We start from the raw sequence: 14,603 nt of genomic DNA, 5'->3' as shown, positions 1-14,603 counted from the left end.
GACAATACAATGTACATGGGCACCGCTACCATTCTACACCAATGTGTGGTATGACAAGAGGCACTTTCCAGACAGGTCACGCTAAAGAGATACAATAAAATAAACTTGGAGGATAAAAATCACTGAGCCATATTCCTAACAGTAGGGTATAGCCAGGCAGTCTAAAATCGAAGGAGCTGATAACCTGACTTTCAGCCATGGATCAATTTTTAGCCACGGATTGGGGAAATGATTTAAAGAAACCTGCTTAGCATCATCAAATTGTAACCATAATTCTCTCACAACCCCTTCAACCACCATGACAGTTCTGCCACATCCATGGCCTAAAATATCACTACTTAAAATTAAATTGCATCCTGTGGAATGCATCCAATGCTCCCCATTCCTCAACTTCTCCACCTATTAATACAAGTACAATACCCTCCTCCAGCATCTTTCCACTGCAATTCATCTTTTACAACCATGACCCATGCTCCACTTTAATCAATAAGAACGTGCCAATTCCTGACAATGGCTTTTCCTCCTCTGCCTGCACATTTATCTCTGGTATAATTAACAATATATCTTCAGCCATCACTTTTCACTCTGAATGACAAACTACACAGCAGTTTCAACATGCACAACGACAATGCTCTACCTGTGTCATTGACCCACAAGGATTGTTGCCATCCTTTATATAATATATATAAATAAATAAAATCAAGATGTGAATGAAGTATAACTTGAGACGTCAAGCCTTCTGTCTTCCATCAACACCTTCAGCTTTAGGTCCATCAACCCAGCCAGTCATCTCAAGCTGCCCACTGGCATCCAGCTCAACCAGTTAATTCCACCTTCGCAATATTTTTCATCTGCACCTCATTTTCTCCTGTTCTGATACCAAAACTCTCACCCATGCCTTCATGACCTCAAAGCTGAATTGCTCCCACGTTCTTACAGCTGGACTCCCAGCATATTCTCTAAGCATTAACCCAGCCCAACAGCATTCTCTATGCTCGTCCATGTCAACTCTTACATTTCCATAATCCACATTCTTACCCAATTCCAGTGGCTAAGTGCTCCAGCATTCCCCTTTCAAAATTTCAATCCTCCCATTTCCAACTCCTGCAGGATCTCAATCCACCCTACCTTTGTGGCTCCCCACCACACTGTTCCTTGTACCCATTTGCTCCTGAATCCCTCCAAACCACCAATCAACAGCAACTCACTTAGCCGCAATATCTTGCGCCATTTTCCACTCTTTCACCAATCTCCTTCAAACCTTGCTTTTGCTCTCCCATTCTGGACTAATTGCACTGTCTTGAAAATAGTTTAAAGTGAAGAGACAGCAATATAAAGTACTCAATCCTAGCCTTATTTAGGTGGAACTAATGGAGTCAAAAATAAACGCAATTTTACCAGCAGCATCCCATGTGGTTGGGTTATACAGAAGGGGGAATACTTTTGCCTTGTAGACTGCAATCTTCAGCCAAGATCAATGAAGGTTGCTCAGCTTCAAGGGTCTATCTGCTGATTTGGCCACAACAAGAGACCTGTCACATTGCATCAGTTTCTAGTTAATAATATGCAAGGAGTCTGATGAGTTTTATATCTACCAGATCTTCCCATATAATTTTTTTTTAAATAGTACAAAAACAGCATGTCTGACTGGTTTAATCTTTGTCTTGATATCATCTGCCAAGGAAGCATTACTACAAATTGCACTCAAACTCACTTTTGCTAAGGTACTGTGAGATAAGCCCTTCCACCAGAGTTTCAAACAACAGACATCCATATAGAAATAGGGGCTTGTGGACCAGCACACTCAATATACAATCTGCACTAAATGAAATCCATTAATTTTGAAAAATATCATGTGAGCTGCCAATCCAACATGCTCACCCAGTGCTTCCCCAACTTTTTCTCAGTGTGACCCCATTTTAATGTCCCAAGCTTTGAGCCTTCAGGGTGAAAATGAGAGAGGTACAAAAGTTGAACAGGTGGACGTTTCATCTGTTGAGCAGGAGGTGGGGAGGGGGGCAGAAAGAGAGAGAGAGACACACACAGACAGACAGAGATGATTGAGCAGAGTAGGGTTTAAACTGCAGGGCTTTCTTAAAAAAAAACTTACCTTTTCACAGGCCCTTCTTAGAGCAGAAATCAGGCCTCAAAAGATTACTAGGTCACATCAACCATTAGAAATAAATGCATGAATTTACAGGGGGTCTTGCAGCTGTTAACATTCAGGCAAGTTCCAGAAGCTATTGCTGCCTCAGAGCTTGTGACCTCAAAATTTAATCTCGTGATCCTAATGTGGGGCTCGACCCACAGCTTAGGAAGCTTTGTACTTATCACTGCATCATTTCACATTGTTTAAAACACTAGATTTCTTGCAATCTGCTGTCAAGGTGGCAAGAGAGTACAATCAGCATCTGTAGGCCATTGTTATTAGTCCTCATAAATGACAGTTGCTCAAATTTTAAGAATTTACTTGGCTAGTGAGAGAATTTTTTACTTTGCAAATCTAATTGCAGCATTATTTCAACTTAATAGATGTTTCTATGTTAAATCTAAATAAGATTCCAGAGTTCAAACAATATTATCCAAGTCACTGGCATTTTTTTCAAACAAGCCAGACCCCAAAGCACTAGTTTTTAAATTTGCATCCATGATCCATGGGCGGCACGGTAGCACAGTGGTTAGCACTGCTGCTTCACAGCTCCAGGGACCTGGGTTCGATTCCCGGCTTGGGTCACTGTCTGCGTGGAGTTTGCACATTCTCCTCGTGTCTGCGTGGGTTTCCTCCGGTTTCCTCACACAGTCCAAAGATGTGCGGGTTAGGTTGATTGGCCATGCTAAAATTGACCTTAGTGTCCAGGGATGTGTAGGTTAGAGGGATTAGTGGGGAAATATGTAGGGATATAGGGGTAGGGCCTGGGTGGGATTGTGGTCGGTGCAGACTCGATGGGCCGAATGGCCTCTTTCTGTGCTTATAGGGTTTCTAAGATTATTTTAAAGTAATTTTCTAGAAACTGAGTAATGATCAAATTCAGCAATTTACACCTACTCGTCAAGATTTTACATTCTTGCTGTACAATAACAAGTCAATCATGCTTTAATTCTACTTTATAACCTTGCTCAGAACAACAGGCATACAGGTATGCTTGCTGGCCTCTCCCTTCTCTGTTAAGCCCTTATTTCTCAGAATGCCAAGTTCTTGTCCCTTGATTTGGCAAAATATGGCTGTCGCGCACGGCTCAAAATCTGAAACCCTGCACCAATGTCTATTAAAACCCAAGTTGCATCATTAAACAACTGCAATCAAACTTGCAAGGAATCCAAGGTGCCCTTTGGAAACATCCAGCCAAATGGACAAGTTACAACAGGTTGAGGTAAGGTAGCCAACAAAGTGAGGAGATGGTGAAGTACTTGGGAGTTCTCCAACAGGTGGGCAAGGTGTAAAATTGATTAATAAATTTCCTCAGACACATCAAGAGCAAAATGGTTACAGTAAACACAAAATTCCAGGGTTACTCATTCAGGTCTATCATTAAATCATGTCCAACTTTCCAGTATTAAAGTGGAAGTAAAAAAGATAGCTTTTCTATTCCCGATCCATAGCAACAATGTTTATAAAAATAGAAAGAATTATTCTCACCACCGAATTGAAGACTCAAATGATCATTTAAGTTGCATGCTAATTACCATTTCAATAACTACGTCAGAAAGATATTTAATCAAGAACTGATTAGAAAATTGTGTCAGGTGAAAAAATAAAGACTTAAGAGTTTGGCAGTTTTGACTACCTTAAACAAAACTTAAATAGCAGTAGGTAGAAAATAGAACACGACAACTGGAACAACAACAAGCAGAAGTTGCACAGAACAGTGCTGCTTACTTACATTAATAGAAAGGTCAGAATAGCCATAAAGTTACATGCAGACAAATGCCAAAACGCAGCTATACTTACCTAGCAGCTTCTGTAGTGCAGGTGGTGTAGGACCCAGTAAAAACTGATTGGGTGAATAGCGTTGCACTTTGGGAGGTAGTTGGTAAAATGGACTATGAGGTGACTTGTATGCATCTGGAAAGACAAAAGCAACACATTTCAGGTTTGGTGAATCATCAGTTTGTAATTATCAGTTTCAATCAACTCACTCAGGTTTCAATACAAAAAATCTCAACCAAAGCATCCAATATTCCGAAACGGTTGCAGTGCTAGAGAAGCAAATCTATGGTACATGCAGGCAATGCCAAATTAGTACTGAACGTTTTCTGTTGCAATTAGAACATTTGGATGATGATTAACATACACAAAATTTAATGGCAATTGTTTCCCATGCCAAATTACTCTTAAGTAGGATACAGCCATGAGTAACGGAATTGCACAATCAATATTTTGTGGTATCTACTATTAAGTACATGTACCAGATTTGCCTTATTCTTATATCCCATAAAACAGCTATTATATTATTCACAAGTAACTGATCAGAAAAGCAAAATAAGTGATCAGTTATCTTTATCAAGAAGCCAACTAAATCCAACATTCTTACAAAGAAACCCTCGCACGTGGGCATCAATAATCTTCACATATTTTTGGGTAGAGAATGTGTGTTTAAACATAAATTGCATGAAATTAGCACTTTCGGAACCACAAAATAAATCAGTGAGTGATCAGGTTAAATTTAGCTCAATGTCTATTTAGTAAATAAAAGAGAAGATCAATTCATTGCTTTTCAAAACCCATGCAATCGGAGACAAACGTCTTCCAAGAATTACTTGAATAAGTTGTGGAACAGCTACTGAGATGATTTGCTCACCTCAACATAGGTACGTTCACTATTTAGAAATTAAGAGGCACATTAAGGGCCTCCACAAATGAAGAATTATAGAACAGTACAGCACAGAACAGGCCCTTTGGCCCACGATGTTGTGCCGAGCTTTATCTGAAACCAAGATCAAGCTATCCCACTCCCTATCATCCTGGTGTGCTCCATGTGCCTATCCAATAACCGCTTAAATGTTCCTAAAGTGTCTGACTCCACTATCACTGCAGGCAGTCCATTCCACACCCCAACCACTCTCTGCGTAAAGAACCTACCTCTGATATCCTTCCTATACCTCCCACCATGAACCCTATAGTTATGCCCCCTTGTAATAGCTCCATCCACCCGAGGAAATAGTCTTTGAACGTTCACTCTATCTATCCCCTTCATCATTTTATAAACCTCTATTAAGTCTCCCCTCAGCCTCCTCCGCTCCAGAGAGAACAGCCCTAGCTCCCTCAACCTTTCCTCATAAACCTACCCTCCAAACCAGGCAGCATCCTGGTAAATCTCCTCTGCACTCTTTCCAGCGCTTCCACATCCTTCTTATAGTGAGGTGACCAGAACTGCACACAATATTCCAAATGTGCTCTCACCAAGGTCCTGTACAGTTGCAGCATAACCCCACGGCTCTTAAACTCCAATAAAAATTAATAAAAAGTTAATAAAAGCTAACACACTAAAGGCCTTCTTCACAGCTCTATCCACTTGAGTGGCAACCTTTAGCGATCTGTGGATATGGACCCCAAGATCTCTCTGTTCCTCCAGTCTTCAGAACCCTACCTTTGACCCTGTAATCCACATTTAAATTAGTCCTACCAAAATGAATCACCTCACATTTATCAGGGTTAAACTCCATTTGCCATTTTTCAGCCCAGCTTTGCATCCTATCTATGTCTCTTTGCAGCCTACAACAGCCCTCCACCTCATCCACTACTCCACCAATCTTGGTGTCATCAGCAAATTTACTGATCCACCCTTCAGCCCCCTCCTCCAAGTCATTAATAAAAATCACAAAGAGCAGAGAACCAAGCACTGATCCCTGTGGCACTCAGCTAGCAACCTGCCTCCAATCCAAAAATTTTCCATCCACCACCACCCTCTGTCTTCGATCAGACAGCCAGTTACCTATCCAATCGGCCAACTTTCCCTCTATCCCACACCTCCTCACTTTCATCATAAGCCGACCATGGGGGACCTTATCAAACGCCATACTAAAATCCATGTATATGACATCAACTGCCCTACCTTCATCAACACACTTAGTTACCTCCTCAAAAAATTCTATCAAATTTGTGAGGCACGACTTACCCTTCACAAATCCGTGCTGACTATCCCGGATTAATCCGCATCTTTCTAAATGGTCGTAAATCCCATCCCTAAGGACCTTTTCCATCAATTTACCAACCACCGAAGTAAGACTAACCGGTTCATTTCCCAGTACCAAATCCAATGTGGCCTCACCTCGTCAGCCTATCCACATATTGTGTCAGGAAACCCTCCTGCACACACTGCACAAAAACTGCCCCATCCGAACTATTTGACCTACAAAGGTTCCAATCAATATTTGGAAAGTTAAAGTCCCCCATGACAACTACCCTGTGACCCCCACACATATCCATAATCTGCTTATCATAACACTCAACTCAAAATAATTACCTCCGACTTGCCAACAACATTTCAAATCAATCACAAATTTTGTAATGTATTTGGTTTAAAGAATACCGAGCTAATATTGTCAAAACATTTTTGGTGAACGCAGAAGCCTTTTTATGGTGACAGTTTAAATTAAACCAGTCAGTGTGCGAGCCAACTCAAGTAAAACAAGGTTTTTATTTACTATAAAAACAGAAAAAGGCTGGAAATACTCAGCACAGGTTTTTATTTGCCTACAGTTATGAAGTATGACAAACTGTAGCTGATGTTAGACTTACCCTGAGGTGAGGATGCAGACAGAGTCTGAGCGTGTAAAAGATCCAGTGCAGATTGGCTTTTCTTGGTATTCCTTTTTGAAATTGCAGTGCTCATTTTCTTGGGGCGGCCTCGTTTTCTAACTGCAATCCTCTTGCTTTTGTTAATTATCTTACTCTTACGTGGTTTAGCAGGTGAAGATGCTTTTTTAATTCCGGTTACCCCAGTCTTTTCCTCCTCAGGACCAGAATCCTGCCAATGACAAGTCACAATCATTAGACTAAAGAAAATGCAGTATCCAATTTATTGGAACCGCAGGAAACTAAAATCATGACATGCTTTCGTTTCTGAGTAAAATAGATATTCTTTGTCCCTTCCATATTCCACATTTTCTATTATTCTAATAATTATGATTCAGCCTGCGGTTTAAACGGACACTTCAGGAAAAGCTGAAAATCTATTATTTCATTTACTCCAGTACAGCAAAATTCAGCTAGTTTGATCTGTAAATCAAGTATTCAGTCAGTCACGATGCACATATCAACAACAGCTCTCGGCATCAGACAGACAAAATATGAAAGTTGCAACTTGTAATAAAATCAGAAAGGGACAATTATACCCCCAATGACACAAATTACAAGTTACAATTCCAAAAGCGTTTGCTGCAGTGGCTTGAGCATCAGATAGGCTGCTAAAACTTATTTCATTCAAACTGAACACTGCACCGTACCTTGGTTGGAGTTGTTGAACTACTCTTATTTTCTTTATTTTCCTTTTGTTGTCTACGTCTAGCTGCCTCTTGTTCCTCCTGTAACAAATGTTAAACAACTATTATTCATAATGTAAAGGAAGGGTGGGGGTGGAAAGAGGAAGAAATTAGAATAGCGATACATTTGTAGATGATTATACTTCTAGCATCCAGGAGATAGAAACAAACATGTTAGATCAAGAATAATCTTCTTTGATCTCAAATTCATGAGCTTGTCGTAGTGACAGAAATAATTTCAAGAAGCTAGCAAAAACGACTTACCCTGAGTTTTGGATTTTTGAGACTAGAAAAGTAGTTTTCAAGCTGAAATGAAACAACAAGTTTTGCTTTCTTATTGTTATGTCTTGAAAATAATATACTATTTGATTGCCAACAACATCTGGCAAGGCAGCAAGATATTTCTCCCTGTTGTGACATCATTTACATCTTCTTAAACATGTCACCTATGCATCTGATAGATATTCCAGAGTTAATATTGTACAGGATGTGCCTGAAGCTGAAGAAACATTGGGAGAAATGGGACCCCGTGCAGTAGGCCAGCACCTTACCCACCCAAATCTCCCATAACCAGCCCAGCCAGTGCTACCAACATGTGTAGGTGCTGGAACACTCAACAGAAACAAGGACTTGTCATTGACCCAACCCAACAAAGTCCCTCAGTCTAAATGAGATGAGACAATTAACTCCATTAGAGTTAACAAACATAAGAATTACAATTAAGCATAAACCTAATATGGCATACAATGAAAGGGCATCTTTGTGGGAAAAGTAAATCAATTATAGATACAGAAACTCGCAGTGAAAGTAAATTGCAACTTTAAAAATAAGGCCACCTTTCAAGTTTCACTTTCTTCAGCTTATTTTTCACTGACATTTCGTAAAACCTTCTGTTACAACTCATCACAAAAACCATTAAAACTATGGCAAAGGTCACTAATAATGCCACCCACCCCACCACGATCAATAACTACACATTCCGAACAACTTAAAAACAACATACTTACTATGGTCCGATCAATTGTATGCAGGTAATAGGAGACTGGTTTACCAGTCCATGAAACTGAGCCTCGCAGTGGTGATAACTCCACAACTCTCATGATAGTGCCAATATCTTTGAAAAGCAACACAGAAAACATACTAGTCATACACAATTCCAATATTACATGAGCATTTTACCAGCTTCAGTGTTGACTGGAAAGCATTTCACTGAATCCCTACAGTGCAGAAGGAGGCCATGCGATCCATCAAGCCTGCACCAATAACAATCCCACCAAGGCCCCCCCTGTAATTACAGTGCTAATCCCCCTGACACAAAAGGGGCAATTTAATATGGCCAATTAATCTAACCTGCACATCTTTGGAATCATGATGTGGAGATGCCGGCGTTGGACTGGGGTAAGCACAGTAAGAAGTCTCAACACCAGGTTAAAGTCTAACGGGTTTATTTGGTAGCACAAGCCACTAGCTTTCGGAGCACTGCCCCTTCCATCAGGTGAGTGGGAGTTCTGTTCACAAACAGGGCATATATAGATACAAACTCAATTTACAAGATAATGGGTTGGAATGCGAGTCTTTACAGATAATCAAGTCTTAAAGGTACAGACAATGTGAGTGGAGAGAGGGTTAAGCACAGGTTAAAGAGATGTGTATTGTCTCCAGACAGGACAGTTAGTGAGATTTTGCAAGCCCAGGCAAGTCGTGGGGGTTACAGATAGTGTGACATGAACCCAAGAACCCGGTTGAGGCTGTCCTCTTGTGTGCAGAACTTGGCTATCAGTTTCTGCTCAGCGATTCTGCGTTGTCGTGAAGGCATTCTTGGAGGACGCTTACCCGAAGATCAGAGGCTGAATGCCTGTGACTGCTGAAATGTTCCCCAACAGGAAGAGAACACTCCTGCCTGGTGATTTTTGAGCGGTGTTCATGCATCCATTGTCGTAGCGTCTGCATGGTCTCCCCAATGTACCATGCCTCGGGACATCCTTTCCTGCAGCGAATCAGGTCGACAACGTTGGCCGAGTTGCAAGAGTATGTACCATGTACCTGGTGGATGGTGTTCTCATGCGAGATGATGGTATCCGTGTCGATGATCCGGCACGTCCTGCAGAGGTTGCTGTGGCAGGGTTGTGTGGTGTCGTGGTCACTGTTCTCCTGAAGGCTGGGTAGTTTGCTGCGGACAATGGTCTGTTTGAGGTTGTGCGGTTGTTTGAAGGCAAGAAGTGGGGGTGGGGATGGCCTTGGCGAGATGTTCTTTTCGTCAATGACATGTTGAAGGCTCCGGTGAAGATGTCGTAGCTTCTCCGCTCCAGAGAGGTACTGGACGACGAAGGATACTCTGTCCGCCGTGTCCCGTGTTTGTCTTCTGAGGAGGTCGGTGCGGTTTTTCGCTGTGGCACGTCGGAACTGTCGATTGATGAGTCAAGCGCCATTTCCTGTTCTTATGAGGGCATCTTTCAGTGTCTGGAGGCGTCTGTTATGATCCTCCTCATCTGAGCAGATCCTGTGTATACGGAGGGCTTGTCCATAGGGAATGGCTTCTTTAACGTGTTTAGAACAACAAACAAAGAATACAGCACAGGAACAGGCCCTTCGGCCCTCCAAGCCCGCGCCGCTCCCCGGTCCAGGATTGAATCCTGAATCCAGGATCCCCGCCCAATTTTCCAGCCTATCTACATACTAATATCCTATCCACCGAGCTGTCCCTCACAGCTACGATGCTTTGTTCATCACAACCTATTAACTCACCCCCACCCTCCCATTCCAGACCATGTGATCTCCAGGGAGAGGCGAAAACCCAGAGTGAAAACCCCAGGGCCAATATGGGGGAAAAAAAATCTGGGAAATTCCTCTCCGACCCCCTGAGGCGATCGAAACGAGTCCAGGAGATCACTCTGGCCCTGATCGGAAAATGCTTCCCAACCCTAGTCATTTCCACTTCCACGAACACCATATGAATTCCCTGCCCCCGAGACAGGTTCCCAACTATCCGCAGTCTCGCTCTGTACTGGCACCAGCAAGATGATCATAGAATGAAGCCTTGAAACGAGAAACAAAGAACAATTAGCCCGCGCCGCTCCCTGGTCCAAACTAGACCACTCTTTTGTATCCCTCCATTCCCACTCCGTTCATATAGCTGTCTAGATAAGTCTTAAACGTTCCCAGTGTGTCCGCCTCCACCACCTTGCCCAGCAGCGCATTCCAGGCCCCCACCACCCTCTGTGTAAAATATGTCCTTCTGATATCTGTGTTGAACCTCCCCCCCTTCACCTTGAACCTATGACCCCTCATGAACGTCACCACCGACCCGGGGAAAAGCTTCCCACCGTTCACTCTATCTATGCCTTTCATAATTTTATACACCTCTATTAAGTCTCCCCTCATCCTCCGTCTTTCCAAGGAGAACAACCCCAGTTTCCCCAATCTCTCCTCATAACCAAGCCCCTCCATACCAGGCAACATCCTGGTAAACCTCCTCTGTACTCTCTCCAAAGCCTCCACGTCCTTCTGGTAGTGTGGCGACCAGAACTGGACGCAGTATTCCAAATGCGGCCGAACCAACGTTCTATACATCTGCAACATCAGACCCCAACTTTTATACTCTATGCCCCGTCCTATAAAGGCAAGCATGCCATATGTTTAGGATAGAAGCTGGAGAAGTGGAGCATCCCGAGGTTATCCATGGGCTTGCGGTACAGTGAAGTGCTGAGGTGACCGTCCTTGATGGAGATGCGTGTGTCCAAGAATGCAACCGATTCCGGAGAGTAGTCCATGGTGAGTCTGATGGTGGGATGGAACTTGATGATGTCATCATATAGCTGTTTCAGTGATTGTTTGCCATGAGTCCAAAGGAAGAAAATGTCATCGATGTATCTGGTGTATAGCATCGGTTGAAGGTCCCATGCGGTGAAGAAGTCTTGTTTGAACCTGTGCGTGAAGATGTTGGCATATTGAGGTGCGAATTTGGTCCCCATGGCTGTTCCGTGTGTCTGGATGAAGAACTGGTTGTTGAAGGTGAAGACATTGTGGATGAAGCAGATGAGTTGTAAAATTGCACTTGGAGATTGGCAGTTGGCGGCGTTGAGTACTGAGGCAATTGCTGCAATGCTGTCGTCGTGGGGGATGCTGGTGTATCAATTTTGGAGTCTGAGAGGAAACCATAGCACCCGGAGGAAACCCAGTGTCACGGGAAGAACACGCAAACTCCACAGAGTGACCCGAGGCCAGAATTGAACCTGGGTCCCTGGTTGCTGTGAGACAACAGTGCTAACCACTGTGCCAACGTGCCATCTACTGATATTTCCAAATATCAGTACATGATTGTCATCAATGAACAGGTTTTCCTGCGTGAAGCTTTAGAATACATAGAATCCCTACAGTGCAGGAGGCCATTCAGCCCATCAAGTCTGTACCGACAACAATCCCACCGAGGCCATATACCCAAAACCCCAAGTATTTACCCTGCTAAACTCCGACACTAGGGGCAATTTGACATGGCCAATCAACCTAACCCACTCATCTTTGGACTGCGGGCGGAAACTGGAGCACATAGAAATGTGAAAACCAGAAGGAGTAGTAGGCCATTCTGCCCTTCAAGCTTACTTCACTATTCATTTTGATCATGGCTGATCATTGAATTCAATATCCTGATTCCCCTCTTCTTCAAACTATGACCCCCAGTTCTGAAATTATAATATTTTGAAACAGATGCCATTTTGGATGTCATATCTTTTAAACTGGAGGCCATTTTAAGAATACTTTGAGATCTAGTTTTTTTTCCCCCAGTACACTTATAAAGGTTGTAAATGTAAATTTTTACCTGATTCTGAAGAAACTATGCAGACTATTATATTTGATCAGATTGATCCAGTGCAATTGGGATTTGTTGTATTGAAGGTCTATGTGGAGTTTGCACATTCTCCTCATGATTTCCCTTCTGTAAATCCATACTGACTTTGTCTGATATTACCACTGCCTTCCAAATGCCTAGTTATGAAATCCTTGATAATAGACTCTAGCAACTTCACCAGTATCGACGAGGGGCTCACTGGTCTATAGTTCCCCGTTTTCATTCCACCTCCATTTTTAAATAGCGGGTTTACACTAGCTAACCTCCAATCTGTCGGAACTATTCCAGAGTCCAAAGAATTTTGGAAAATAACCACCAATGGATCTACTATTTCCAGGGTCACTTCCTTAAGTGCAGACATGAGGAGAATGTGCAAACTCCACACAGACCTTCAATACAACAAATCTCAATTGTACTGGATCAATCTGATCAAATATAATAGTCTGCATAGTTTCTTCAGAATCAGGTAAAAATTTACATCTACAACCTTTGTAAGTGGACTGGGGGAAAAAAACTAGATCTCAAAGTATTCTTAAAATGGCCTCCAGTTTAAAAGATATGACATCCAAAATGGCATCTGTTTCAAAATATGATTATAATTTCAGTGTGCAGTGGACTTTTTCCATTTAATTGCAATTTGAATTTTTATTTATAAAGACAAGAGATTGATGCTTCAAAGAGATAACTTTTTTATACATTTAGAATTTACAATGTTTTACACCCATACACTCAAAAAAAAACCCTACAAACTATCTAGAACCCACCATAAACCACACTGTCTGCTTTCGGTCCCATATCAAATTTTATCTGTTCATCCCTATTATTGTTGACCTCCATTAACTTCCTGACCTCAGTGTATGTGAAAATCTTCTCTTGTATAAATTCCTCCATGAATTAACATGACCTCCCCCAGCCATGTTGCAGCCTTGCCCCTCCAAGCTCCAAATTGGAGCCAAGCTTTCAAATACCATGGCCCTTTTCTCCACAGCCTGCTTTCCTAAACCCCTTGGCTATACCGTTAATTTTCATGCCTTAAAAACCTTTGTACCAAAATTTATGACTGAGTTTTCAAGTTACCTCTCTCAACTCCTCCCATCAATTTCTGCTTTCTAAATACCCTATGAAAAAAGGCATCTTACAAATACCGGATATTGCTGTCAATTATACTAAAACATAGTAATAAATGCTTCTCCATAACTTCGGCAACTTCCTGTTCAAGTGTTACTTAATTTCCTGCAGTAATGCACCATGTTGTAGCAGGACTGGCACCATCTGAGCAGCAATGTGAGCATGCAGTTAACTTCTGCTGACAATTTGGGAAAGAGCTGTGTCGCTAATAAAATGACATGGGCACAGTGCACAAACGGCATTGAAGTAATGATAAATTTGATGAGCCATAACAATAAAATCTCAACTTGGATTCCACTGAACTATCATTTGATTCACTACTAAATCAATGCCAGTGGGAACAAGTGCTATAGTGTAAAATGGAACAGCATAGAAATCTCACAATTAGCAAATATAATGTTTGTACTATTTTTGGGAATAAAGATTCAAGTACCCAGCTTAGTACAGAATCTCAGCAGACATAAACATCAAAATTCCTAATGTACTACCTCCAATTTAATATTAAAAACTTTCAGAGCCATGTTTTCACAAAATCTGTCATGAAGTTCACAATTGAATTCATCATAAATTTATAAATTTTGCAAAAACTGGTTAAGGGATGATGGGCTGGGACACTACAGCCATATTGAGCCAAGTTAATAAACCCAAGATTAATAAAAACTTACCACTCAAGTTCCGGCTATTTATTCTGAAATTCAATGGTGCAAAGGGTTTGGAAGAGACAATTTTGCCACCTGCAATAATGATAATCAATTAAAAATTCCTCCAAGTGTAGTCCCAAGTACTTTCAAATCATTTTTATAAACTTGTCAAGAATGAAATCTATATGGATTGATCTTAATTTGAATGCAAAATGTTTGCACAGATCAAATACACAACTAAGGAGGCTTCCATAAAATTGCACATTTTGCATAAAGCCTTATTTATGCATGGGTTGCTAATTCTAGTTTATACTTTTAAGTGGTCTATGTCCTCACACTCCCAGCAAGGAGAGCTTCATGCCCCAAGTACAAAGACAGATAGTTATATAATTTACCTATTCCAACTGGAGCTGTTTTTAATCAAAAAGAGATATGATTTGATAGATGTTTTTAAATTATAATGGGATTGTAAAGAGTGGACAGAAATGGACAGCTTCCAGTGATTG

The 14,603-nt window shown here is 41.6% G+C and overlaps 2 protein-coding genes across 11 annotated transcripts in view; one reads left to right on the top strand and one right to left on the bottom strand.

Annotated features, from left to right (window-relative positions):
• Nucleotides 1–14,603, top strand: part of plekhj1 (pleckstrin homology domain containing, family J member 1) — a 423,983-nt gene that overhangs the window by 93,712 nt on the left and 315,668 nt on the right. The gene's annotated exons all lie outside the window — the stretch shown is intronic.
• dot1l (DOT1-like histone H3K79 methyltransferase) overlaps nucleotides 1–14,603 on the bottom strand; it is a 92,153-nt gene that overhangs the window by 43,443 nt on the left and 34,107 nt on the right. For all 10 annotated transcript variants that reach the window (XM_078198343.1, XM_078198350.1, XM_078198345.1 and 7 more), the window contains exons 10-15: nucleotides 14,122–14,190; nucleotides 8,490–8,596; nucleotides 7,747–7,788; nucleotides 7,447–7,524; nucleotides 6,740–6,968; nucleotides 3,950–4,063 (exon numbers count right to left, since the gene is read on the bottom strand). In XM_078198343.1, the coding sequence (XP_078054469.1) occupies nucleotides 3,950–4,063; nucleotides 6,740–6,968; nucleotides 7,447–7,524; nucleotides 7,747–7,788; nucleotides 8,490–8,596; nucleotides 14,122–14,190 (639 nt within the window). The remainder of the gene's footprint in view (nucleotides 1–3,949; nucleotides 4,064–6,739; nucleotides 6,969–7,446; nucleotides 7,525–7,746; nucleotides 7,789–8,489; nucleotides 8,597–14,121; nucleotides 14,191–14,603) is intronic.

Source organism: Mustelus asterias, chromosome 26 (assembly GCF_964213995.1).
Source record: "Mustelus asterias chromosome 26, sMusAst1.hap1.1, whole genome shotgun sequence".
In the NCBI taxonomy this organism is placed as follows: Eukaryota; Metazoa; Chordata; class Chondrichthyes; order Carcharhiniformes; family Triakidae; genus Mustelus; species Mustelus asterias.
The sequence above is the reverse complement of the archived record's forward strand: the minus strand, read 5'-3'. Positions and strand labels throughout refer to the sequence as shown.